This window comes from Aulonocara stuartgranti (genome assembly GCF_965226115.1).
Source record: "Aulonocara stuartgranti genome assembly, chromosome: 7".
In the NCBI taxonomy this organism is placed as follows: Eukaryota; Metazoa; Chordata; class Actinopteri; order Cichliformes; family Cichlidae; genus Aulonocara; species Aulonocara stuartgranti.
Genome location: NC_138945.1, coordinates 48,643,590 through 48,670,909, shown reverse-complemented (window position 1 = coordinate 48,670,909; position 27,320 = coordinate 48,643,590). Strand labels below are relative to the sequence as shown.

General features: G+C 42.4%; 1 protein-coding gene across 1 annotated transcript; it reads left to right on the top strand.

Moving 5' to 3' along the window:
- Nucleotides 1-27,284, top strand: ptpn9a (protein tyrosine phosphatase non-receptor type 9a). The gene is made up of 13 exons (XM_082540407.1): nt 1-717; nt 11,782-11,925; nt 15,866-15,955; nt 17,174-17,298; nt 17,782-17,887; nt 18,579-18,689; nt 20,158-20,474; nt 20,974-21,061; nt 21,324-21,393; nt 23,337-23,415; nt 23,510-23,660; nt 23,888-24,095; nt 25,059-27,284. Exons 1-13 carry the CDS (start codon nt 622-624, stop codon nt 25,247-25,249), a joined length of 1,776 nt encoding a protein of 591 aa, XP_082396533.1. The 5' UTR covers nt 1-621; the 3' UTR covers nt 25,250-27,284.
- Nucleotides 27,285-27,320: the final 36 nt, after the last annotated feature.

Here is a 27,320-nt window from a genome sequence, read left to right as displayed (position 1 = left end):
ACGTTTTTTCCCCTGTTAGTTTTCTATTTTTATGAATGAAGGCGGAGGTCAGTGTGCTTTCGTCATGTTCTCGACTTATCCACTAGGGGGGGGCGCAGCAATACGCAGAGAGAAAAGCCTGCTGTCTCTCGCGGTGCTCAGGGTCGTGCGCGTGTCACCGTCTCACAGCATAAAGGCGAGGTTCACAGCTTCAAAACTTGCGATACATGGCTTGGAGGAGGCAGCGGGCAGCCGCAGTCCGACGTGTGCTGAACACGGTCTGAACCCGAGCTGAATGAAGCGAGTCCTCGTCTAGGCTGTTCCGAGCGCCGTGCTTTTCCCCCCTCCTTCCCTTTTCCATTTCTAATTTCCTTCTCGGTGAAATCTGACACATCAGCGGCTCGCTCGAGTTTGTAGACTGGTAGATTTATGCTAATTGGCCCGCGTGCTTCGCGATCGCAGGCGGTATCAGAAGCAAACACACTCGGCTGAAAACTGTGGCGTTTTTAAATGCCTTCAAGTTTGTGAGCGAGAGGGACAACCCTCCCCCTCCTCTTCCACCTCCTCCACCACCTCCTCCTCCAAACCCCGTTTTTTCACACGAGGGACAGACACACCGACATCACCGCCATCCTCTGCTGTATGAAACGGATCAGTGTCGGGAAGGAAACAAAAAAAGAAGTGGTCAAAGATTTGACGGGAATCATGGCAGCTACTTTATCAGCGGAGGAAGAGCAGGTAGGCCCTGAGAGTCCGTGTCTTTTACACTTCTTCGTTTCTGGGTTATGTTGGCTAACAATAAATAAATAAATAAAAATCTTTCAGTCTCGAGACTCTACCTGGAGGCTTTTTTTGCCCTGTGTACTGCGAGTGCGCAAATGGTGGCTGTGCTCCGAAACGGTCCTGAATGCCGAGCGGAAATATTGTATCGATTTCTGGCGCATTACTGCTCTCTTTGCATCACTGTCAGCGGCTGAGCTGATGGGCTGCAGCACAGGCCGAGCTTGTCTTTATCGCCCCCCTAGAAAATGGAAGGGAAGGGGGGCATGTTTGTTTCGTGTGTCGTAGTTAAACACGGTGTATTGACGGGAAACTGCTTGGCCGCGAGAGTCGGAAACGCTGGCCGGTCTTTGACAAAATGTACACAGTAGAAACTTGGCTCAGCGTAAAGAGTCATGCCGTGCCATCCGAGCACATTTTAACGCACATATCGCCGCACTTTCCAAGTTAAGGATGGAGGAAGTGCGTTTCTCTCAAATATTTCAGTACTTTGTTGTTTGCTTTAAGTAAAAATAGCCGTGCAAACTCTGTCCCCACACTTTTAAACACCAGCTTTAAGTTATCATATCGTTTTCGACATTATTGGCCTGTTTTTCTACTTCGAGGCTTGGAAGTAGTGAGAAGTGGGAGAATTCTGAGAAAACTATTCCAAGAACAGGAATTGGCCTATTGGCTCATTCTAGGCTTCAAGAACTCTGAGCCCGAAGAACGGAGCGTTTATTCTAGGAATGATGAGACTCTTGATTATTGGAGCAGAAGGATTTTCTTGATAAATCCCTTAGATGATGGACAGATAAGCAGCCAGCCTTTGTTTTTGTTTGTTTGCGATAATGTCTGAACAGGTCCTCAAGTGTAAAGATTTACTTGTTTGCTCTTTTTTGACTTGTGATTTTTGAGTTGAATATTCCTGCGATTTCAAGTATTTAATCATATGAGGATGGAAATCTTTTACAGACCTAGCTATAAAACAGAGTGTAGTAGTAGAGTTATGCATGAATGGTAGAGGTGGGCAGATCGAAATATCGATGGTATCGATGCCGATGCTGGTATCGGTATCTTACATAGGCGAGTTCAGACTCTTTTTAGGGGTGCTCAAGTGTCCCTCAATTTCATCACACCACCCCTAAAGAAAACTGCCCAGTGTTCTTGGTGTTATGATGATTCAGTCTCTCACAGAGGAGTTGCTTCTTCAGCAGTGTGGTTTGTCATTAATACTCTAGATAAGACTTGAGTTGCTGCACCAGAAAGAATATGCAGGGGTAATTTCATGACACAAATCAGTGATTAGCTTAGCTAATGTAACCTAAATCACCAGAGATTATTTGCTAATTTTAGCTTTTCAAGCCACTAGTCTGCTGGCAACTAGTGATATACCAGCAAAGGAGCTGATGTACTTTATTTGCGCACTTTTTAGTTTGTTAAAGATTTCTATTCCGGTTCTGCGCTTCATTGTTTGTCTGCAGTACAGCTCCTGATCCAGGTGAGAGCAAGTCGAAAGGAAGTTTACGTCCAGTAGCAGCCTGTAGTCAGTCTGAATATTGTTATAAATGAGGAGCAGTTTATGCCTTTCATTGGTTTGTAAGTTCTGCTTCGCTGTTACAGTTGAACTTTTGGGTAACAGCACAAAGTCGGAGAGAACAGAAGTGAGCACAATGAAGACGGCAGAGAGAGGAAAACAAACGGGCAAGAGTGAACCTGTAGTCAAGGTCAACAAAATTATAAAGGAAGTGTTGCTTCCGTTTTGCCCATATTCTTTGATAATGATTTTTTTTTTTCTCACTCAGTGTCTAGGTGGGTTCTCTCCAGGTACTCTGGCTTCCTCCGACACTGTAAACACATGCAGTCAGTGGGGTTATGTTAAGTGGTGATTCTTAACTGCTCATAGGTCTGAATGGTTGTCTGTCTGTGTTAGTCATGTGACCGTCTCGCAACCTGTCCAAAGTGTAGCCCACCTCTCGCCCTATGGCAGTTGGGATAGACTCCAGCCTCCCCACAACCCTAATAAGTATAAGTGAAAGAGAATGGATGGATAATTTTACATGCATTTAATGGAAGCTTTGTGTGCATACTTTATATTGTAAGGTAGCCCCTACAACAGTCATGACTCCCTATGAGCAAGCCCTTTGGTAACAGTGGGAAGGAAGAAACCTCGAGCAGAACCAGGCTCTGAGAAGGGAGGCTATCTGCCGCGACCAGCTGGGGTGAGGGGAGGAAGATGGGACAAAATACATGCTGTGGAAGGGAGCCAGAGATTAATAACAGTAATGATTCAATGCAGAGAGGTTTATTAACACACGGTGTGGGAGAAAGGTGACTGAAGAAGAAATACTCAATGCATCATGGGAATCCCCCAGCAGCCTACACCTATTGCAGCATAACAAAGGGAGGATTCAGGGTCACATGATCCAGTCCTGACTATATGCTCTAGCTTGCAGAATGGATTTTCCACTTTCTGTATTGAAAAATGTTGCTTTAAGTGCTTGAGGATTTGGTTGACTTCCTCTATGTGGTTAAGAGACTGAACCAGTGTCGTGCATGTTTCTTCTTTCTCCTCGCAAACTGTTATTTAACTTATTTTGAAACGTTTGCTCAACATGAGTGAGCCTCTGACTCAGATTTGATAACTAAAGTGTTTGTGATGTGCTATTCGGTATTGGCTGTTTTCAGGAAAAATAGCATGTGTGCAAAAATGTAAATAGAAATGTAATTGAAAATAGCACCGAGATGAATGATCAGATAAACTGAGACTGGGGCCACGAAAGACTGTAAAGTCTGTGTACTGTGGGGGGAGGAAGGGAGGTTTCTGGCAGAACATCTCAGAAATAATTAGGTTAGTTTGTAATATGATTGGGTATAAAAAGAACATCCCTGTGAGGCTTTTCAGTCAGAAGATGGGAAGAGGCTCAGCGCTCTGCAAAAGACCGCATGGGCAACAGTTTAACTAGGATGTTTCTCAAAGTAAAAGTTTAGGCTTCTCATTATCTGTAGTACATGGTATCATTAACAGATTCAGAGAATCCAGAGAAATCCCTGCACACGAGGCCAAAAACCAATATTTATCGGCCCTGATTTTTCTTTTTTGGGCCCTGGGGCGGCTCTGCATTTAAAATCAAATGCTCTTCTGAGTTTTAAAAAAATAAAATAAAATCTGCGTGGGCTATGGGAGACGTACCAAAAACTGCATTTACAAATGTGAGTTAAAACACAATGTGAGAGATCCAGAAATGCTATCAGCTTCTCAGGATCCCAGCTCATAAAAGATGGACTGAAGTCAAAGTGGAAAAACTGTGGTGGATGAATGAAAACTTGGAATTTTGATTTGGAAGTCATGGATGCTGCAATGCTGCTATCTGGATAATTTGTCAACATACAGCCTGCAATGACCACTGACATTGGTAACTTGGAGCTCAGTGAAGGCGACATGAATGTTATAAACAGGTTTTTAAGCATTTACTGCCACACAGGTTTTCCCTTCTTTCTGGGACGGCTTTGTTTACTCAAGAACTGTAATGTCATTCACATTCTGCACATATTGTAGCAGTACGGTTGAGTAGTAAGACCAGCTGCTAAGGTGGCCTGCCTGCAGTCCAGATAGGTCATGCATCATGAAATGCAAAGACCCAAAACTGCCTTTGTGTTTTTTCTCAATTACATACAGAGTAGAGCAGGGCGATATGACCAAAAATATTTATCACGATATACATTTGAAAATTTACGATAACGATATAACTGACGATATAATTGACACTAGACAAAATACTTTACAACTCCACAACTTTATTAGTGCAACAAACCCATCAATGTATTTTCACTTAAACAAGCAGCTTTTTTTTATGTGCATTAGTTATATAAAAACGTAACAGTGCAAATGCAAATTCCTTGCTGACAGTTTAACCAAAAGGCATTTCCAGTGGAAACTGGCCGACATATCCTCAGCATAACCATGTATAATATCCACAAAACTTAAAAATAGCTTATACACACAATACGGTAATATTATGTTGAAGCACAGTACATATGACTCCGCGAGACGCCTGGCTACAATAGCCGTAATGCTCCGACAATCCATCAAGCGGTGCGGGTTCGTAGCTTAGCAAAGTCGTACTGAAACATTTGACAGATTTTCATTTCGAGGTCAGTCAACACAACCAGAATTCATACATAAGGCACACGGGATTATAAGGGGCACTGTCGATTTTCAGAAAAATCAAAGGATTGATTTTAAGTGTGCCGTATTTTCCAAACAACACGGTAATAACGACGGCCTGCTAGCATGCTCTACCAAAAATAGTGCTTTGTTGTGTATCTGACGGATGAAAGCCAGACCAGTTCCACACCACTGAAGTTGCAGCATTTTTACAAACCAGTTCTGGTTCATCCGTTTCATTCAACGATCCACTTTCGCTCTTCTCATTCTGTGTCGCCACCATGTGCGTATGTAAACATAGGGCTGCGCATTCGCGTTTTACCCATATTCTATCGCGATATTTCATTTTCTTATCGTTGCCCAAAATTACACCGGTATTACCGTGAACGGTATGATATAGCCCAGCCCTAATACAGAGTTTATATGATTTGCAAACAAATGCATTCCACATTTTATTAGTTGTGCTTCTTTTGTTTTGTTTTGTTTTTTTTGGGGGGGGGGGTGTTAAATGTAAAGTTAGCATAACCATCTGTTCTCAGAAATCAGTGTTTGATCCTCTATGGGTTGTCGTACAGTTTCTGGTATTTTTTCCACCTCATTGATGTCACTGATGATACTCGAGATAGTAGAGGACGTTTCTCAATATAATTCAGTTTAAAAAAAAAAAAAATAATAATAAAAGCACCACAGACTGCTGCCTCTAAAAATAAATTCAAGTTGAATCAACAGCAGTCTAACTCATTCATGAAGGTAGGGGTTTATGTATGGCTGTCGTATTAGATTATGTAAGATTTCATCAGCTTCTGGTTTAGACATAACCAGTTGAAGTTATCTCGCTGTTAAGCTTACCCAATTATTTCGAAATCCAGCATCAGCAGAGCAGTGCAGTTACTGTGGTGGAATAACTATGACTTTGCAGAAGCTCGATTTCTCATATATACTACTTCTCGGTGCCAGTCATGCTCGTGCTTTCTCTTTCCACCGAGTCCTCATCATCTGGCCAGCAGAAAGCTCCTTATCTGCCTGCTCCATTTCCTGTGTGAGCCAGGGCCCCTGCTAGGGTACCGGACGCCCTCATTACATCTGCAGCCGTGTGTGTGTGTGTGTGTGTGTGTGTGTGTTCTCTTGGGAGTATACACTGGTGTAGTGGTACTTCATTCTAAAGGCAGCTGTTAAAAGTATTTCCACTAGACTCTGGGTGGGGGGACTTTATGAGTTACAGAGTGTGTGTGTTGAGTAGAGTCTACTCCCCGGAAGCAGCAGAGTGAGGGAAAGTGGGAATAGGGAGATAGTGACGTTATTGACTTCCTGTTTTGGTATTGACTCGTGCCAAATGGGACTCAGTGAAGTGAATCGAAGGCGCTTGGCAACAGCAGTCCTACATTTGTAAATAGATTAGCATGGCATCTGTAATCAAATAAATGCTGGAAAAACCATGTGACGGGCAGCCATGAATCCCGGGCGGGCGGGGGGGGGGGGAATGATGAAGAAATGCATCAGCCTTCTTCCTAAGATCAAAGTGTAAGCATGACACTGCAGACACCCCTGCAGCACTGTTTTCAGTAATCCTTCCATAAAATATAAGCTGACACACTGATACAGTCACCACGAATCCTTCTCGGATTATAAATACAGTGGACTGATTATTGATGTCAGTACTGAGACATTCAGGACCAGTTCTTATAACCAAGCATTGTGGTACATGTGAAAATTCCAGTTTGCACATTAATCAGGTGCTTCATTATGTACCATTCAACTGCTGGTTAATGAGAGTTTCTAATCAGCCATATAGCAGCAACTCGGTGCATTTTAGGCATGAAGAACTGATCAATAAGAACCTGTTGCAGTTCAAAGTGAGCATCAGGATGCGGAAGAGAAGTTGGGGGGGATACAGAGACTGGTATGAAAAAATTAAGCTGATGGGAAGGCGACAGTGACTCAATATCCACTTGTTACAACAAGAGGTGTGCAGAAGAGCATCTCCGAAGCCACAACATATTGAACGTTGGAGCAGATGGCCTACAGTGGCAGGGGACCACGTGGGTGTCACAACTGTCAGTTAAGAAAGGGGAAATTGAGGCTAATTGGACAACAGAAGAAATTTGAGGTGAGGGTGAGTTGGCTTGTCTGATAACCACTTGTTACATCCATGGTGTGCAGAACAGCATCTCTGAACCCACAACATGTTAAACTTTGAAGTAGATGATACTTGTTCACCAAAATCAGAAAATAAAAAAAAAATTGGAAAAATTTTGCATAAAGAATATGAAAAAATGGAGCCATCTCCCTTGTATTATCGTTTCAGGCTGGTTGTATAATAGTGTGAGGGATATTTTCCTGACACACTTAGGTCTCCTAATGGCAACTGAGCATCCTTTAGACCCCTGAAGTTACTTAGATTTTGTTGCTGACCATGTCCATCCCCGTCTCCTGATGGCTGCTTTCAGCAGGATAACAGAGCATGTCACAAAACTTGGATCTTGAATGTGAGACTGAACTCAGGTGACCTCCACAATCACCAGATCTCAATCCAATAGAGCACCTTCACATAATGGTCGTGCAGTCGACAAATCTGCAGCAACTTTCTGATGCCATTATATCAATATGGAGCAAATATTATTGTTTACTGTAAGCTTATTTGAAGTAAACATGCACAGAAAGAATTGACTTGTTTTACTTATAACATGTTGGGCCTCAGACCCTCATCAGGCAAAGTTTATGCAAACAGTGCTTTGTTTTTCTGTCCAGTTAAGAGTTTTTGATCCTGGTTTACTAAATACAGTTTTTCTACTGATGACTGGACAGAACAAAACCTTTGCACATGGATCTTAACTCAGACACAAGGAAGATGTGACTGGGATGTTTTATTCACAAAAATGAATAGAAAGTAATCACGATAACTGATTGGCAGCATTGTTGCTCAAAATAGTCACCCTGGAGTTACCTTGACATAAAAAGTATAGCAGTATTGGATGGTAATTGCAGCTTACCACGACGTTGTTCCTTGGAGACAAATTGCAAGATTATTTAGTCATTATTGATGAACTACTTTTTCAACATGCATGCTCGTAGCATGGTGGGCAGTTGTGGCAGGAGCCTTAGTCTTAGAAGAACGTGGGTTGAAGCAGCATAGAATAAAGGTTGTCAATGAATGTAGGGGAATGTACTATAATAATAGTCGTGTGGCATGACATTTGGATCACACAGAAAATAGGAGTGTAGAGGATAATGTGTGTTAATCAACTTTCAGTTGTCAAAGTGGAAATGCTGACTAAATGAATGCATTGCCAGTATGCTGCTATCAGTAATGATTTCCACAATGCAAAGTGCAGCATTATAAAGGTGTGAAAGTGATATCATGGTTCATTAGTTTCTTGAATCTGTTAACTCCTGACTGCTGCTGATTATAGCCCCTTTCTCCCTATAGCAGACATCTTCCTGTAGCAGTGACCCCTTTAGGGTGGGGTGTTGTAACACGTTTGTACAACTGGATCTTTGCTTTTAGCGCTAATAATCAATCACAACTTCATCAGTTAACTCCCAACACAGGAGGTCGCAACCACAGCAAATCTGATCAATTAGTTATTGTCTGTCATCGTCCGCCACAACCAGCGAACAACACTCACAACAAAAACAGGATTATGTAACGTCAGGCCAGAAAATGTTTCTCTCTGCAGTCAGGATGACTTGTGACTAGATACAAACTCATTCTGTGCTCACAGAAATCCCTCTGGCTATGGCAGGACACATAAGCTCGAATCAAGTGGTGTTGTTTTTTTTTTGTTTTTTTTGTTTTTGTTTTGTTTTGTTTTAAGTAATTGAACTTCAAGGAAAAAAGAAAATCTCCAGTTATTTCAAAAGTGGGGCAAGTCAGCCAAATATTTATGCATCCTCCAGGAATTGAATAAGTCACTCCTCTGCAGTGAGTCTTCCACAGCAATCCGGTGTGCTATCATGAAAACAAACTGGTTCATCCTCACATTCCACTCTTGGCAGATATGGCCCCAGTGTAGAAAAGCCAAACAAGACTGGCTTCTACTGGAACACAGGGTCACCACCTGGAGTTGGCAGGCTGTCCTTAAAAGGCTATGAGCAGCTGTCAGACCGCTGAAGTTTTTGGAAACCTGAGTGTACCTGAAGGTAACCTGACAGGAAGCGGTCTTTGGCCAACAAAAGAGCGCAAACGCTTAACGTTGCAGCAACAACAAAGAGCACAAGGCCCATATTAAATACCTGTTGTGCTTTTAGATTTGTAGACTAGAATTTTGTAATATTAGGAAATAGCTGTACTCGGAGCCAAAGCAAAGGAAACATCCCACGTTGAATGTCATGAAATGTGCTGGAGAGGTGGCGGCCAGAGGAAGAAGCCAATAAATGTTATGAATCTGGATCATTTTCTTTAAAGTTGCGAGTTGCGTCAAATGCGTTTGCTTTGACTGAGGACTTCGCTTGTCAAGCCCACTTGCGGATCGCATGTATGTTAGATTTTTTTTTTTTTTTTTTTTTTTCTTGTTATCGCTGAGTAGATTTATCACAGTTTTCCCTGCAAATATTTCCAATATATTTTAATGGAGGTATATCTAACAAAACAAACTAGTCCGAAGTCCACTGCTTGTGTATCGCACAGATCTGCAAAGGGCGCTGGGTAAACTGGACCTAGCTCCGTGGTCCAAAACAGGACCTTATTGGTTTCGCTTGTTTCTGGTTGTTGGACCAATAATGGACAGATTTCTTTTGTTTGTTTGTTTGTTTTCCATCTCTCTAAACCCTGTTGTTTGGAATCTGGCATACTGGATTCACAAGAGAAATCTGCAGACACGGTTGTCACTTTTCCGTGGCAGGAATTCCAGGCAGGCATGTGGCGGGGCAAACATTTAGAGGAATGGACCCTTAATGGCCCCTTTTTGTTTGCATGTCTGTGTAGGACACATTAATGAGTTTGCAGTAATTTTGTGTCGGCAGCTTTTCCCCAGCTGCTCAGAAGAAAGTACCATGAAGTACATACATTCAGAAGTATCGCAGCAGGTGTATCTTAATGGCTCATTCCAGGATTTTTATTTTCCTTGCTCTTCTCTGTTGGCCATTCCCACATTTTATGACACATTGTATCTTCTCTACAGTGAAAACCTCATAACTCATTATACCCTCCCCCGCTTCCCTTCCACATTTTTTTCCCATGAGAATCGGATGTCAACAGGCCTCAGCCCTGTCAGGTGCAATCATCCCTCATCCCTTGCATGCTAAGGCCTCTTGAACAGAGCAAAAGCTGCAGGCCCTCCTGCTTTTGAAAGCACTAGCTCTGCCGAGGGGAGACAGTGGCATCCTGTCTTCAGGCTCGGCGCTCATCAGGGATCGTTCTGTATTCCTGAAGAGCTGCGGATTCCCTGAACTTGACTTCCTGTCTCCCGAGCGTGCCCCACTGCTGCCGTGCCTGAGCAGAAAAGCGGAACCCTGTGTTTTCTGAAAGCGTGAGCTTTCATTGCCTCCTCCTGTCGTCTTTTTGAAGGATTCACTTGGTGCTGACTCGCTAACGCAGAGATTGGAAGGGGAGGGGGGGGCTGAGGGAGTGTATATAATAAGAGGGGAGAGGCAGGAAGCCCCTGAATGACTGCAGGCTAAATGCAGAAGTTACTTCCAAGATGAGCTGAAGGCCTCGAAGTTAAACACATTTTTCTAAATTACAAGTGCAGCATGAAGCCAGCAAGACATTAAAGGTATCACAATGCTGAAAGCACACTTTTTAAAAGGGAGAGAACTTTGTTACTTAAGGAAGTTATAAAAACATATTTATAGGCATCACATGTGACGATCCCACAGAGGAGTGCCGTGAGTTTGCAGTTCCCTGCAGCTGTGCAGAGCTTTATGGAGTTGGCGCATGCAGCGTTCGTGTTTTGGCTCATTTTCATCACTCATGGTGTCATTTTTGGCTGCAGCAGTTTTCAGCTGGCTGTACCTGCTCAGCACCATGTGGCACATAGACAAAGTTAACAAAAGGCTAGTGAAAATATGGAGTGTTTGGGAGCTAAAGAGCCAGATGTTTCCCTTACTGTTAGCAGAGACCACAAAAGGGGAGCAAATATTGGGCATTAATGCCAGATAACCCCCAGTAATCATAACATCAGTTGCTGTTTTCACGCTTCTTGCCATTCTGTTTCGGTCCATTAGAGATTCTTTCCTGTAGTTGCAGCCAGATTTCCTAAGAAACCAATTATCATCTTCACCTCAGATGCAGAGTTTGATGGCCAATTAATCATCTTCTCTTGAAAGAATAATGCTGACACGCAGTTCCATTTCTTGGAACAAGGCACACACACCTTTCAGTTCGAGCAAGCTCAGGACACACGACTTTACCCGTGTTGTGTGGGCTTTTTTGTTTTGTTTTGTTTTTTTATAAAAAAAAAAAAGCTGGTGCTCCACAGCTAGACAAGTAATTTCACTGCCAAGTACTATTAAAAGTCTGTGCAGCCTTGTCATTAAAGCAGCTTCATGTCATAAACACCAGTTTGCAGGATTCGGTTATCTTCCCCAGCTCATGCTTCAGGCTGCGAGTTTTATTTCGAGCAACAAATGTCTCCCCGTAATGTACACGTGTCCATTTGCATGTGTCACTCCACTTTTGTGTTCATTTTGGTGTAAATGTTTACTTCATCTTCTTTCTGCTTGTTGCTACATTCTTTACTTCATTCTCAAGGATATACAGCAGCATATCCCCCACTGCAGCAGGCCATAACATTGCATCAAATAATCTCTGGGGCCGTAGATAGCACTTCCTTTGAGGATGTATCAAGTTCAAACCCCCAGTTTCACTTCCTTCCTGCTTGACCCTCAGATTTTGGGACAGCAGAGTTTTCTGACAACATCTGTGTGTGTTTCAGGCTACCAGGCAGTTTCTGGAGGAAATCAACAAGTGGACCAGTCAGCATGGAGTGTCTCCGCTGTCCAGGGAATTGGCCGTCAAGTTCCTCATGGCTCGCAAGTTTGACGTCCTCCGAGCCATCGAGCTGTTCCACAGTTACAGGGTAAGGGCATCAGTCATTATCAGCCCTTTCCTCTGTCCTCCCTCTGCTGCTGTGGATTCATCCCCTTCAGTTGAAGGAGTCTACTGTAATTTCAGCCTACAGCTAAGTTTACAAGTCCCCATTAAATCTGAGGATACACTGAATATGAAGCTGGAAGTTTTGGAGGGTTTTTTGTTTGTTTTTTAGTACATAGTATTTAAACAGGTCCTACATACAGTTCAGTATCAACAGTGCTACGGTTGTGTAAAACATACCTGCCATGTATGTTTAAGCTTGTTAAACGGGTGCATTGATACAAGGCTGTTCTTGGCTTTGTCCTGGCAAGGTTTTGATTTCATTTACATAACCAAACAATGTTATCTTTCATTTCACCTGGGTTTGCTGTGTCACACACACGGGAGTGGCTAGAGCTCGAAACACTTAAACGCAATAGATAACATTCAGTATAAGTGGGGTTTTTTTTTTTCTTTTCCCATTTTTCTCTCCCTCCCAGCAATATTAAAAACCAAACCAAACAAAAAAAACTTCCCCAGATCTCACCTGAAATTTTATAAATAAATTTCAGATTCAGTTTTTTTTTTCAGGTTTAGAACAAAATAGTTTTCAATCTAAGAGAAACTGAAAACGCCGGGCAAACTAAACACAATTTAAGTGGTTGGCAAGTTTTAATTCGCACTTTGACTACTCCAAAATCTCAAAGTGTGGGTATATTTAAAAAAAAAATAAAGAAAAATCCTGAAACTAATTTATCCCACATTTGAAGGGGGGGCACACATCCTTATGGTACAATGGTGAGATCAGCTAAAGGCAGAGATTGGATTAGTGTTGTCACTGTGGGCTGTGCAGATGGGTGCTGTTTTTATAAGGCCGCTCCTCTGCTTTGCTTAAGGTCACAAGCAGGTGAAAGAACACCTTAGTGACAATGATGTGATATGTGACGCTGCGCCTCCGTCAGCCAGGGTCAAACTGCACCCAAACAAGCCCCCTGCGTTAGGTTAGGTTTAGCTCCTTTAAAGGAGGGAAAAAAATTGAAGCCCTGACTCATCTCAAGCTTATAGCAGTTGTTTTGGTGAAAAGATGGTTTCCAGTTAATAGCTGCTCTAAATTTAGATTTCTAACTGAGAGCAGCAGACTGTTATGAATCTGTAACACGTTGCTTCTGACGTATAACTACAGTTTACTGACTTGTTCCAAAGAAAATGTACACTTAGTGCTATATTCTGGGTTTCTGTGTAGTTTTTATAAAATCTGCTGCAGTTGACAACAAGCGTCCCTCTTGGTTGACGAGTGTGGGGTGTCTTCACTGTGCCCAGAAATGGCAGCACAAGGCCCTTTTTCATTGAGCATATTTCCTCAGAGGCTGTTGCCAAGCAAGAGATGGCCTGAGCAGATGCATCACAAACCTCGGGGCCTGACACACACACCAACTCGCGCACTTATTTTATTTTTTAATTTTACATCGGGGGATATTTCAAGAAGCGGTATTCAGGCTTTTCAAGCTTTCCAGAAAGCTTGTTGCGAATCAAAATAGGGGCTGGTTTGGTCAGCTGAGGTTATGAAGTCTGTCTAAAGGAGGAACATGAAGTTTCACATGTTGGGCGTGCATGCTAAACCATGTTAACACAAAAATAGTGCTGGATGTAACTACTTTGTGTTAGAGGTCAAGTGAACTAGATGGCACGTGACTTTTTTTCAGTTTACTTTGTGGGGGTGGGGTGGGGGTGATCTTGTCTTTTGTATTTTGGAGCCTTTTTGAAGCATAACAGGCAAATGACAGCTATTCATGTCAAATAGACATGGCTGATCTTCTCTTTTTTTGCTTCCTGTTTGCTTGTTGTGCTCTTAGCCACCTCCCTGGGGAGAAATGCAGTGAAAAAAGTTTAAAAACATACTGTATATCTGTAGCATGCTGGCTGTATAATCTTCTTGTGCGGGGATATCGAGAGATCACCAAAGAGTCAAAATGAAAAAAGGATTAGGTGAATCTGAGGACTCACCTGACACTACGTGTCACAGAAAGGACATCTGGTGAAATGACTATCAAGTCAGAAACTGATAAAGGTGAAACTTTCAGGGCATCAGGTCCTACTGCAGGTTTTGTTTTTTGGGGGGTTTACCCTCTAAATGTCAATACTGCTCAAAATATGAACATGCAGAATGGCATTTATCAAATCGACAAACAAAAAGTTGCCAGGCAAGTTTCACACAAATTCTACCTTCTTAATGATTGTACTTGTGGCACCGTCCTTTTCTTGTAAAGTCATTTCAGTCATCAAGGTAGCATTCACCAGTGAGTAGCTGGCTCGCTCATGACCGCCTTCGGTGTGACTTTAAGAAGGATTAGTCTCCCCTACCACGCTGCAGCTCATTTAACACAGCTTAATGCTGCGTCAGCACCAGGACGAGGCTGGGGACAAGTCATTCGTTAGGAGAATGGGGGAAGGGAGGGGGCTTGGAGGGAAAGTTTCCAGTGCGCTGTTTGTTTGGAGGGTTAGGGAAATGAGAGGTCGGCTTTAAGTGTTGCCATAAAATGAAGAATCGAACCTGGTTTAGTGCCGCGAAAGTGGCAAATGATAAACCTCAAGGATCAATTTGCCACTTGTTCATTTCCTATTGTACAATGAGATGCTACTGTGAGGTTTTAAAATGCACAAAAACATGTTTTTCCCTGTGATGATGTTAAATAATAAACAGGAAATGCATTGCAGTATGCAGGGGGTTATTAGTCGGGGTTTAATTATGGGGACACGACAAATTTTCTGAAGTCTTTTTGCTGTCAGGGTTACTATCTATAAACTTTAATAGTTGTGGGTCATAGAAAATGTAGCATCTTGCAAATATCCAGTTTTAAAAAACAAATCGCCTCGCAGATCACCCCCTGTGTTTACGGTCTGAGGCCACAGATTGTTATATGACTGAGTGCAAAATTGGTACGATATTCTCTTAAAGACATCGTAGCGCCATATCACCCCGATAGAGCACTTCATTCTCACCCTGCAGGTTTACTTGTGGTCCCTGGAATATTTAAAAGTAGACTGGGATGCAGAGCCTGCAGATTTCAGACCCATTTGGGGAAGAGACTCTCTCTACTTTTAAGATTAGGCTTTAAAACGTTCCCTTTTGATAAATTATATAGTTGGAGCTGGATCAAGTCGTGGCAGATGGCCGCCCCTCCCTGAGTCTGTCTCTGTTGGAGGTTTCTTCTGTTAAAAGGGAGTTTTTCCTTCCCACTGTTGCCAAGTGCTTGCTCATAGGGGTTTGTCTGATTGTTGGGATTTTCTCTGTATAATTAAAGTGTTTACCTTAAAGTATAAAGACCATGAAGCAACTGTTGTTGTTGGTGCTATATAAATAATTATAAATAAATAAATCTTCAATCATCTTTAGAGTGGCAAGTAAGCACTTCAGGAAAGCTGTACGGTTTAACCAAGAATGCTTTTTGTGGAAAGGGAGTGTTCTAATATGTAACTCTACAGTTTCCTTCTGACGTATTTCATGGAGTAATGGCAGTCTAGTGAAGTCTGAATCTGTACATCCGTTACCATTAAGACCCGAGTGCTTACAGTCTTAAAAGGAATAAAAGGGTTGCAGAGAAATCGTGAGCTGCAGCAGTTCCCGTCAATCTGTAGAAAAGCTTCATTTAAAACTAAAGGAGGCGTTTTAATTTGGCCAATTTCAACAGCGGGAACTCAAAGTATCTCTAGTTTAATATTGTTCACAAAAAGTCTGTAAGATCAACTATAATTGAAAAGACACGCCTAAGCTGAAGTTTAAGACTTTCCACAGAAAGTGGAAGGGGGGGCTAGCAGAGAGGAATCCTCCCGGCAGGAAAGCCAGGCAGGTGATTCACTATTGTTCAGAAAGGAATTCACCTCAAAGTGACGGCCTGTTAGAGCTGCCCCACAGCTTGCCTTCACCTGCTGTGATCTGTTTTCTTCAGGAAACACGTCTTAAAGAAGGAATTGTCAGACTTCAGCCTCAGGAGGAGCCTCTGCGGTCCGAGCTGCTCAGTGGAAAGTTCACTGTGTTGGTAAGTGCGTTCCTGAAATATCCTCCACATTTTTAGATTCATTCAAGGTGTAATGTGTAACGTGCCCACGTGGAAATGTTGTGTATTAATATTGTGCGTGTATATGTTTAGTCAATTTCTACAACGTACCTCATCCCAGTGATTCCAGTGACGTTTAGTGTTTGTGTGTCTTTTCATCAGGCTTCTAATGCTGCTGCGTTAACAACAATAACAATGACTTTACTTCATTCCTTAGATTGAATGTTCAAAAACTAAGCCCTCATCCTGATGTGCTTTTTGGGGTGCAGGCTATTTGTTGACGTTCCAAGTGTGTTTCCTGGCCTTTTGTCAGCCAAATTGTGACCGTTAAAGATGCCGACTTCCACCGCACACACATGCAATCACACGCGCACACACACATTCCCATTTTCCCGCATTTCCCTTTTTTCCTTCCCCGCTGACGTGCCACAGCGGCATTGATGCTACACATCCTCTCGCCTGACGTCGGAGTTCTCCAGCCTCGGCAGCGGGCTTCACATCCTGTCTGGTGTATTTTTAGCCCTCGTGCCAGAGAATACAGGCTTATTTACTTACAAAGGAGCTTTTTCCAGAGGATCTCTGGTCACCAGCTCCACTCGAGTGAAGAGCCTCGGTTCCCCGGGCACCCCCATTCTCAGCACAGTTCAGCTTTGGCTCAGAAAATGCATTCTGTCTTTACCCCAGGAAGAAAATGAAGAGATCCAAGACCTGCGGCATCAGTAATGACAACAATTGTTCATTCTGTTGAACTGTTGACAGCCCTTTCTCTGAGCTGGCAACCAGCCAGCATGTGAACCAAAGTGCCCCCCTGTGGTCATTTTTCTTTTTCCATTCTTTCTTTTTGCACTTCTGTTTGGGTGTTGTTGTCACACTTAGCTCTAGTAAACTCCTTCGGAAACCACACAGTTTCTAAGAATGGCATCATAATTCATGCATTTGAGACACTTGAATGCTAGATATAAAGATATTCAGAATAAGGCTGGTATTTCTATGTGTGTGTGTCCATCTTGCTTATTTTCTGCCGCCTTGCTCATAACTCCACAATAAACAATACAGAATGAACCCAGTACTAATAAACAATCCCCAATTCAGTACAGGGTGGGGGTGGGGGGGGGCAGCAGTTGCCTGGAAAATTGTGACAAACTGCTTTTGCTCTGCTGAATGATAACCTGCCAGTATTGTGTGCTTGTGTATTTTCAGAGTGTACGAGACCCTTCAGGGGCCTCCATCGCCTTGTACACAGCCAAACTGCATCACCCCAACAAGACAGGCAACCATGTGGTGCTTCAGGCCCTCTTCTACCTCCTGGATCGGGCTGTGGAAAGGTGAGGAACATGGATTTCAGTGAATGAAGCTGCAACAAAACGGTCACATTTTGTTTTTAATTTTTGGTGAGAGTGTCGGGTAAAGTACTGGGTATTTGTTTTTCCTTGAAATACTGCATAGTGTGGCATTGTAGCCTTTAAACGTCTTACTTAAACACATCACTCGCTTTATTTCAGTGAAAGTTTCTTTTCTTTGAAGGAATCCTATGACTCAAATTTTGTACATGAAAAGACAGTCTTACTGGAACTTGTTTAAGTCTTCCCCAAAATGACGTTTATCTGCCGTGTGGGGAATAAGTTCCACTTGACAGCACGGGTAGTAGTTAACTCATTCACTGCCAGCCATTGGCAGTGAATGAGTTAAACCCATTGACTCATGCACTGCAATTGACGGCTATAGACGTCAATGGCAGTGAATGAGTTAAATGACCTAATGAAGATATCAAAAACCGGATTATTTTCCTTTTTGTTTTTGTGTCACAGCTTCGAGACTCAGAGGAATGGCTTAGTGTTCATCTATGACATGGCAGGCTCCAACTACACAAACTTTGAGCTGGACCTCAGCAAGAAGATTCTCAACTTGCTCAAGGTTTGGGATTTCAGTGCAGTATAGTGAATAGGTGCTGTAAACATCAAAAATGAGATGCACATGCTCGGATTATTCACAGGACCAGATGTAAACAGTACTTTCATTGATCTAAAGGAGCTGAAAGTCTTCATTCCTTTCCAGGGCTAGAGTAACGGCTAACTGCACATTTATTTCCATCTTAGAAAGTAGTAATCTGATTTATTTATGGATGTTTTGTCTTCCAGGATTTAAGTAACTGTCCAAAAAGGCAAATGAGTGGCTCACTGTGTGAGTTGATAGCCTTTAAAGTATTACTTAATCCATATGCAGTGGCAGTGGTACTTATTTTTGCAATTGCCTGCATTTAAGTGAGTTACACTTTAAACATGTAGCAGTATGTCCGCTGGAGTCAATAACACGGACTATTATGTGGTCACATCAGCAGCAGCGGGATGTATTCTGTGCCCACATATTGATCTCTGTGGAGCAGCTGTTGTCCTCAGTCACATACAGTACACATACTGTGTACTTAATACCTAGTGCCAAGTTTATCTTATGGTACTTGTGCATCTATCTCCTGTGTTTACACTCTAAACACAGGAGAGGTTGCCCCTTAATTTACAATATATTAATAAATATAATCATGAAGTTTAAAATGTGAGTTCTAAACAAAGAATTTGGTTTACTGTAATTTACCATCTTTGTCCACCAGGGGGCATTCCCTGCCAGGCTGAAGAAGGTGCTGATCGTAGGTGCCCCGGTGTGGTTTCGAGTGCCCTACAATCTGCTCAGCCTGCTTCTCAAGGAGAAACTGAGGGAGAGGGTAAATGTTTTGACTACTTCCTGTTGCTTTTTTTAATTGGTTCCATATCATGAAGTCAATTTTACATACGCAGGTAGGGGTGGGTTTTAATAATCGATTCATCGATTAAAATCGATTCTGGCTTGGATAACGTGATATAGATTCATTAAAATCCTGAATCGTTTTTTTTATATAAATGTATTTTGCCCGAAATGCCAGAATCTCTGGTGAAACCTCACAAAATTTTGACAACCACCAAACATTTAAAACAGTAAATGAGAGCAGGTACACGGCTTCGGCACAAAGACGTAAACACACTGCGCGGACCCGCGGATCAGAATCGGTGAGATGTCTCCTTTCTCACCTGACGGCACGGACACGGTCGGGGCTGAAAGCCGACAGCTCGCTGATTCTGTTTCGTCAGTCCGTGCTTTGTGTTCACGCCCTTTTTGCACTGATTCTAAAGCTGTTAGTTTGATCTCTGTCCAAACAATATTGACCGAACCAGCAGCAAAAGAAGATCCAAACTAAGCTTCACATAAACATCGTCATGGACTCCCTCTGACTCTTGCTGTTTTGCTTCCACCACAATAAAATCACACTTCATGCACAGCTCTCTCTCTCTTTCTCAGTGTACTTCAAGAACAGTTTCCCGTCTATCCCCGAAATCTGTTTTCTGCATTATTCACTTGTTTGTTACGCACAAGACAACCGTTATTTACAGCGCTGTCGGCCGATGTTTTTGTTTGGGTTTTTTTTCCCCTTTTACTTACTTCCGAAAAGAGAACCTAATTTCTGCCGTTCAACAGGCTTCTGAACAAATTAAAACTTTTTAAAATTATACAAAATGCAAAACGCTCAGCTGTGTCTCTAATAAAACCGCTGTAACTTCAGAGGTAATGTTCATAAGTTGATTAATGGTTTTCTTTCGTTTTTGATGTACTGCAGAATATTTTAATAAAATCCCAGGCCAGGAAAATCACCTTCATGTTTTTTCTGTGTTTTATCTTCAGCTACTTTGACACAAAGGCATCTGCTGTGACGCTCACACCTTTGATAAAGTCTTGCGAGTGTCAGCTTCCTTTTTATAGATACAAAAATATGTAAATGTACTGATCTGAATTATAATATTTCTGACTGTCTGAGGCAAAATTTCCCAGATTCAAATTGAATTGAATCGAATCGATTCAGGACCTTGTGAATCGGAATCGAATCGATTCTAGAAATCGGTGACGATACCCAGCCCTATACGCAGGTTCCTAACTGAGTGAGATGACACAAGTATTTGCATGCCAGCTGTAGAAAGACTGCAGTATTTTCACATTTATGTAAAGTGCACAAAAGAGAGATCCAGTTATTGTAGTCTGCCTTCAAGATATGGTAGTGCTAACAGGTTAAACTCACGGGCAAGAGTGCCTTTGACCTTTTATGCCGTTTTCTTTGCGGGTAAAAACAAATCCATCTCAGTCTATGTCTCTCCTAACTCCAGGTTCAGATGGTAAAAATGGCCGAGCTGCGCCAGCACCTCCCCAGAGACTGTCTGCCTCAGCACCTTGGTGGCCTGCTACCTCTGGACGCGTACAGCTGGAACCAGCAGCTACTGGCGGGCCAGAATGGCAGAATAGACCCTGTGGATGAATTGGTGGGCATCCCCTTTGAAGATGCCTCCATTCACGTCCCCGGACCAGAGTCCATGCGCCCGCAGGAGCTGCTGACGCACCTCGGCAGGCTACAGCGCTCGGGCATCCATCAGGAGTACGAGGAGCTACGCAAAGAAGCACCACCCGGAACCTTCCACTGTGCACAGTGAGTTTAGAGCAGCAGGCGCACATTCAGTGCTCACTTTAAAATCTGATTCTGTCTGGCTGAGCAGAGCTGCCAGAAAGATTAGTTTATTAATACCTGTAATCTTTTTATGCTGTAGGTGCAGCGTGCATTCTGGGAAGGACAAAAATTAGTAGCATTGTAATGCAATCTATTCCACAGCATGTCCTTTAACCCCGACTTCAATAGATGACCTTTCTAATATTTTCAGAATGTTTTGTTTTGTTCCTTATTGGCATTTATAAAGTGGAATGTATAGCTGTGCTTGGTGACTGCATCTTTTTCCTCATTTTGCATACTTAGCCTCTAGTTTTCTATAAATTCTTCAAGTCTTCTATAAATTATAGACCTCACTTCAATGTCACATGTAACTAAGTAGCACATGACCAGAAAAGCAAAACTTTAGTTCAGTGTGTGTCGACTGTTATTGTAATTGTAAACCGCATTGGGCGGCAGCATTAAACTTTTGTTTTGTCTACAGAGCAGCCTACAATCAGGAGAAGAATCGCTACGGCGACGTGTTGTGCCTTGATCAGACGAGAGTTCGTTTGAAACCCAGAAAGAATGAGGTAAATGCTGTTTTAAAAAATGTGCATTTCATTTGATCAGTTCCATACGTGGTCACTCTTAGCTGTCAAGCTTAAAACTTCTAACTGGCTACTGCACTCCCAGTACTCAGCGGGACACCTACCCAACTAGCTTATAAAGCAAACGTGTAACCAAACTGTTGGATTTTCTCCTCTAAAGTCTCTAATGCTCCGACAATTGAACTGACATGATGTGTTTGGCATTCTGTTGACCTTTTGTGACTGAGTTTTGTTGCTCTCACAGAGATCAGACTACATCAATGCGAGTTTCATGGACGGCTACAAACAGAAGAATGCCTACATTGGTACTCAAGGTACGACAAGTTAATTTATTTAAAAGGACTGTTTTGCAGTGTTATGCCAGTGGCATAACACTGCAGTCCTGTTAATGAGCCAAACTGATATCATCAGTAATGTTAAGTGGACCCTACAGCCAAATTAGTGTGTGACTACAAAGGAACCTTTTTAAATGAGGATATTTGGTCATCAGTCTAAGTGGGCACTGTTACTACCACTGCTGTGTCATAAATGGCAATAAATGTAACTGAAGCATATAGGTGGACAGTGGCAGTAAGCTGAGGTGGACAGTTTGTTGCCCAATAAAATAAATATTATAATAACAGAAGTTAATACTTTCAAAGGTGTATTTCAAATTACTCTACAGTAAGTTACTGCAGATTTCTGATTAATTGAACTCTTCTGGAGTAAGGTTTTATATAAACACTTACAAGTACAAGGAGAAAAATGTTACTAGGAGGTATGTACACTGCTCAAAGCATTGTCAGTGTCTCTGCTGGTAACATGAGGTGATACCTGAACCCTACAGAGGTTGCACAGGTAGTCCAGCTCCTCCAGGATTCCACATCAATGTGTGCCATTGCCAGAAGGTTTGTGTCCCCCAGCACAGTCTCAATAGCACGGAGATGATTCCAGGAGACAGCTAGATACTCTAGGAGAGCTGGACAGGGCTGAAGAACGCCTTTAACCCATCAGAACTGGTATCTGCCCCTTGGTGATTAAAAAATGACCTCACGTAGGCCACTGGTGTGAACATGTCTGACCAAACAATCAGAAACAGACATCATGAAGGCGCTATAAGAGCCTGACAGGTGCATAGCACCGTTGAACCCGATTGGCATTTACCACAGAATACCAGAATTGGCAGGTCCATCACACTCCATGCTTTTTACAGATCAAGGCATGTTCACCCTGAACACATGTGACAAACATGAAAGGGTGTGGAGAATGGGAGAATGTTGTGCTGCCTGTAATATCGTTCACCGTGACTGGTTTGGTGGGGAGTACCTGATGTCATCAGGCATGCATAGAATCACATGGAGGCCATACAAACTACTGAGTACTCTTGAGCTGCTGTATCAACACTGTATCACTTTTTTCGTTTGGGGTTTTTTGTTTTCTTTTTTTCTCTCCAGGGTTTCTTAGAATTCAGCCCTCTGTAGATTATCATTTCCAGCCAATGATGTAGCACCCTTTCATTCCTAACACAGTACAGAGTTGTTGTTGTTTTTTTTCCCACATTAAGATCTCATGTGTTTTCAGTGTGTTCCTCCTTTCTTAATTTCTTTTTAACACTATAGTTCAGGTAGAATTGTATTTGAACAGCTGGGAGTGAGAATAATCACTCATGCACTGATACGACCAGTTTCTGATGGTTTTGCAACATGTACCAAAACGCGCTCAACACCCAACCTTGCACAAAACTTTACTTGCAGTGCAACATTTCTTCTCTCACTACAGGAATCCCTAGGCTTCCAGGAACATTTGTAAGATCAGTGGGAAGAACAGTAACACTAATGACCGTGCACCTGAAGACCTCTGTAGTATTTTACTTAAGCTTGTGTCCATAAATACGCCGTCACCTCTGAGAATGCTGGGAAAACCTTTGCTCACTTCTGGGACTAACAGTTGCTGACTGTATGAAGACCAGTTCTTGTATAAATGCCCAAAGTTGATCATTTCTGAAAATAAACAGATTATGTCATCCTGATTTCTGAAGACATTTCACTGCTGTAATTCAATGATTCAGAAACGACTGCTAAGACCATCAAAATTATTTGGCAGTCTTACACAATGAGCTGAATGTTTGTCTTTATTGTGGGTTAATGTATCTCATTAAGGAGCTACTCCATGCAGTTAAATGAGTATGACTCATTACGCTGGGATCAGATTTTAATTTTATTTATTTTTACTCACTGTAATTTTGATTGTCTTCGACTTTGGTGTTTGTATTGTGCAGGACCACTAGACAGGACCTACGGTGATTTCTGGAGGATGGTTTGGGAACAAAATGTCCTTGTTATTGTCATGACAACCAGGTAATGGAGTTGATGAACTAAAAGTATCTGTTTTGATTTTTAGAAGTTGAATCTGTGTTAATTTTGTCAAATACGTCCTGACCCTCTGTCGCAGGACCGACGAAGGCAGTCGGAGAAAGTGTGGGCAGTACTGGCCTCTGGAGGAAGGTGGACAGGAGGTCTATGGCCACATAGCAGTAGTGAACCAGAGGGTGGACCGCCACAGCCACTACAACCACACCACTCTTGAACTGCACAACACTGAGGTGAGAAAAAACATTTTGCTTAATGTTGCAGCCAAAAAATATCTGGCATTGCCTGAAAAGCACCAGTAACAGAGTGGGATTGATATCCTCATCATATTCTTTGCGTTCCCTAAAATGTTCAAAGTACTCCACTCCCTGGTTCAGTTGAACAAGCAGAATGCATTTTCTGTCGTACATATTTTCTATCATAAAGCGTATAACCTGTAAAATTTTATTTGTGTATTCAGACATGTGAACAGAGACAAGTGAGTCATTTCCAGTACCTCAGCTGGCCCGACTATGGCGTCCCCACCTCAGCAGTGACTCTGATTGACTTCCTGGGAGCTGTGAAGAGACAACAGAGAAAAATGGTCAAGGCTCTGGGATCTCAGTGGACAGGCCACCCGCTGGGACCGCCAATGGTGGTCCACTGTAGTGCAGGGATTGGGAGAACAGGTGAGATGCAGGGATAAAAACCTTCTTCTAGGGCTTCGGGCCGTTTTATACCCACCGTGCAGTGCCTCACAAACTGCACCCAACAGCAAAGTTGTCTGCTGTCGCTGCAGCTGGGATGAACACAAGTGTTGTTCCTGTCAGTTTTTACCACTATTTTAATGATCTAGTCATCCAGAAGCTCACGTTCACAGATTATACAGAGCTAGATGGAGCAACAAATCTTGCATCTTTTCATTTGAAAAGATGCAAGATTGCTTTAGTGGTGAGAATACTGTAGCAGGTACCTGCATCTTCATGGCTTGCATGAATAGATGCATGTAAAGTGACCAACACGATGGGTGTGCTTGTGCTTTAAGGCCTCAGTCACACAGTCTTAGCAACCCATCACCAACCACAGGTTGCGCAAACAAAATCTATATTCCCTGAGTGGTTGGAGACTGGTTGCTGGCTGTTAGTATGTGAACTAGCCACACAGCGAGTACTGCACCAAAAATTCTCCTTACTTTGGTAACTAGCAGATTGTTGCGGTTGGCCCTGATTTGACTACCTGTCTGCAGACCCTCATACAGAGAGGGTTTGTCTCCAAAATAAGTCATGCCTTTTGAAAGGTGTTGACTCCAATGCTAAACCACAACTTTTACTCTGATGGGAAACCTTCTGTTTCTAGTTTGCGTTGCATGGCTTCAAAATTTCTTACCACTGAGCAAGCAGTTGCAAAGTATTTTCAGAGAAGTTTGCATGATGATGCAGACTGTGAGTCGCTGCAGCAATCTGCTAGCAGCCAAAAGAATCGCAAGGAGGTTTTTTGGTACAGCAACATCCTGCAAAGAGTAACCTGAATATTCTGTTTTCCTGAATGAGTATGTTTATCAGACTGTATGAGAATAAGGCTTTTAACCAACATGATAGCGTTTCATTGTCTGTAATCTTAAAGTGTTGCCACTAACCCGCTGTTGTTGGCAGGTACCTTCTGTGCCCTGGACATCTGTCTGTCCCAGCTACAGGACGTAGGCTCACTTAACGTGTGCCAGACAGTGCACCGCATGAGAACACAGAGGGCCTTCAGCATTCAAACCCCAGACCAGTACTACTTCTGCTACAATGCCATTTTGGAACACGCCCAAAGACAGGGCCTCATCCCAGCCAATCAGTGAGCTTCAGCCATGACCTTCCAAACCAGTCCATGAGCCCTGTGATTCCTGCAGTCAAGTCTGTTAGCTCCAAGCCATGTTTTGTGATCAGTTAGCCCAGGAACTGTAACTTCCTCACAGATGCTGTCCTTACAAAAGATAAAAATAAAAACTAGGCCATAGCTTTTTGGCAGACCAAGACTGTGATGATAAAAGGCTTGATTGTTGACATAGTGTTTTTAATGATGACGTTTCTGGCAATGTGACGTTTTTGTTTATTTGCTGAACATGTCTCCAAAAATGCACGTCATTGTGGAGAAACTGCTCAGCGCAGCACAGTGGTGTTACATGCGTGAGATCAGGTCCAAGATCTTTTTTCTTTTTTTTTTCTTTTTTTCCCAAAAGTAGTTTATCCCATTGAACCTTTTAACATGGACACACAGTCCAAAAAACTGCTCTTTCATTTTCCTTAACTGCTGCTGTAGTGTTTCATAAGTGTTTCTTTGCCATAATAAATGCCACCTCGGATGAGACGGAACTGTGGCTGCCATCTTGTTTCATGTGTTCTTGGACAAATTGTTCTCAGTGCGGTTGGGAAAAATTGGGGTAAAATTGCTTGAACCATTACCATGGCTGTTCACTTTGGAAGCGTGTCTATGTTGAGTAACGGTGTGTCGTGATAAATGTTTGAGCTTTGGGAGAGTCAGATTGGGATATTTTTCCACCACTGTCCTTTCTCACGTGTAGACCTGAGGGGGGGGGGGGGGTGCTTATACCACTGGAACTGCGGTTTAGGCATGCAGAGCGTGCTTTAGGCAGATGCAGCGGGAAAACTGATTATGCTTTTTCACTGACTTTCTAATTGGGAGCCAGCAGGCTGAAGACCGACTAATGACCGATTTGGCTGCAGACGTCGTAGGTGAAAACGGCAATGGATGGTACGAACTACTTTTGCATAGTCTCAGGAGTGTCATACCAAACACAAAGTGAAACCACAGTCAGGATAGAAGCAGTTTCATTCCATCAATGTATTCTCCTCCAGCCCAAATAAGTAAAGCACATCCAAAATGAATCCTCTCAAATCCCAAATGGCATCATTCATTTCAGTCCATGATCGTGCCTTTTTTTTTTTTTTTTTTTTTCTTCTTGTTTTTCCCCCCTTGATATTTAGCAGAAGGACCCTTTCTGCTAAATATGGAGTCATGGCAGCTTCGCTTATAGTGAGATGGGCCATTGAGCTTTCGTTATTGTGGGAATGTATTCCTAAGCCCCCCACATGCATCCTCACACACTTGCTTAGAGCAGCCCATGCTGCAGTTACTATGCCATTTAAGCATGCATCTGTACATCAGTTAAGACCTCATGAGTAGTGCAATACTTTTTTCTTTTTAAAAAAACAAAAAAACGAAAACATGTCTTAGCACTTTGAAATAACTATTCCCAACATGCTCTGAGATTGGTCATTATGGCAACGGGATTGGAGGAGGAAAACCGTAATTATTTTGCTCTACACGTGATGCTGGGATAACTTGATTGTTATTGTAAATTTAGTGATGATTAAATATAAACAATTTACTGTAAAATGAATACAAATCTGCATAGTGCTTTACTGGGACAAACCGAGCTGATTTTTACTGGGAAAACCAGACAGCGAGGGTAGAATAGTTGAACCAAGCACAAATCTGTGCCTACACCTTATGAAGTCCTTCTGGGCCATGTGAGCATCAGAAACTTAAATATAATTTTCATTATTATTGTTGCTTTCAGTTCTCCAGACTGGATGTAATCTGTGCTTTCATTTGGTCCCAGTATCTTGCCATTATTATTATTATTATTATTATTATTATTATTATTATTATTATTATTGAGTACATGTACAAAAACTTGTGTTTATGCGTTGGGGCCAGGGAAGGGGGGGGGGGGGGGTGTTCTTTGCTACAGAATTCATATTGAATTTGCTTGTAGTGAAGTTTGTTTTGTTTTTTTCTGTCTACCATCCTTGTGTGTACTTTTTTTTTTTTTTTTTTTTTTTTTTTTTGTAGACTTTTCCTTTAAATAATGAACACAAATGTGCGCTATTTTATTTTTCTATTAT

What these genes read in the sequence shown, in the direction of transcription:
- ptpn9a (XM_082540407.1), top strand. Translation starts at nt 622, where the DNA reads ATGAAACGGATCAGTGTCGGGAAGGAAACAAAAAAAGAAGTGGTCAAA. An exon ending in TGCCTACATTGGTACTCAAG is followed by an intron (nt 21,394 to 23,336) that starts GTACGACAAGTT and finishes TGTATTGTGCAG; the next exon opens with GACCACTAGACAGGACCTAC. An exon ending in TTGAACTGCACAACACTGAG is followed by an intron (nt 23,661 to 23,887) that starts GTGAGAAAAAAC and finishes TTGTGTATTCAG; the next exon opens with ACATGTGAACAGAGACAAGT.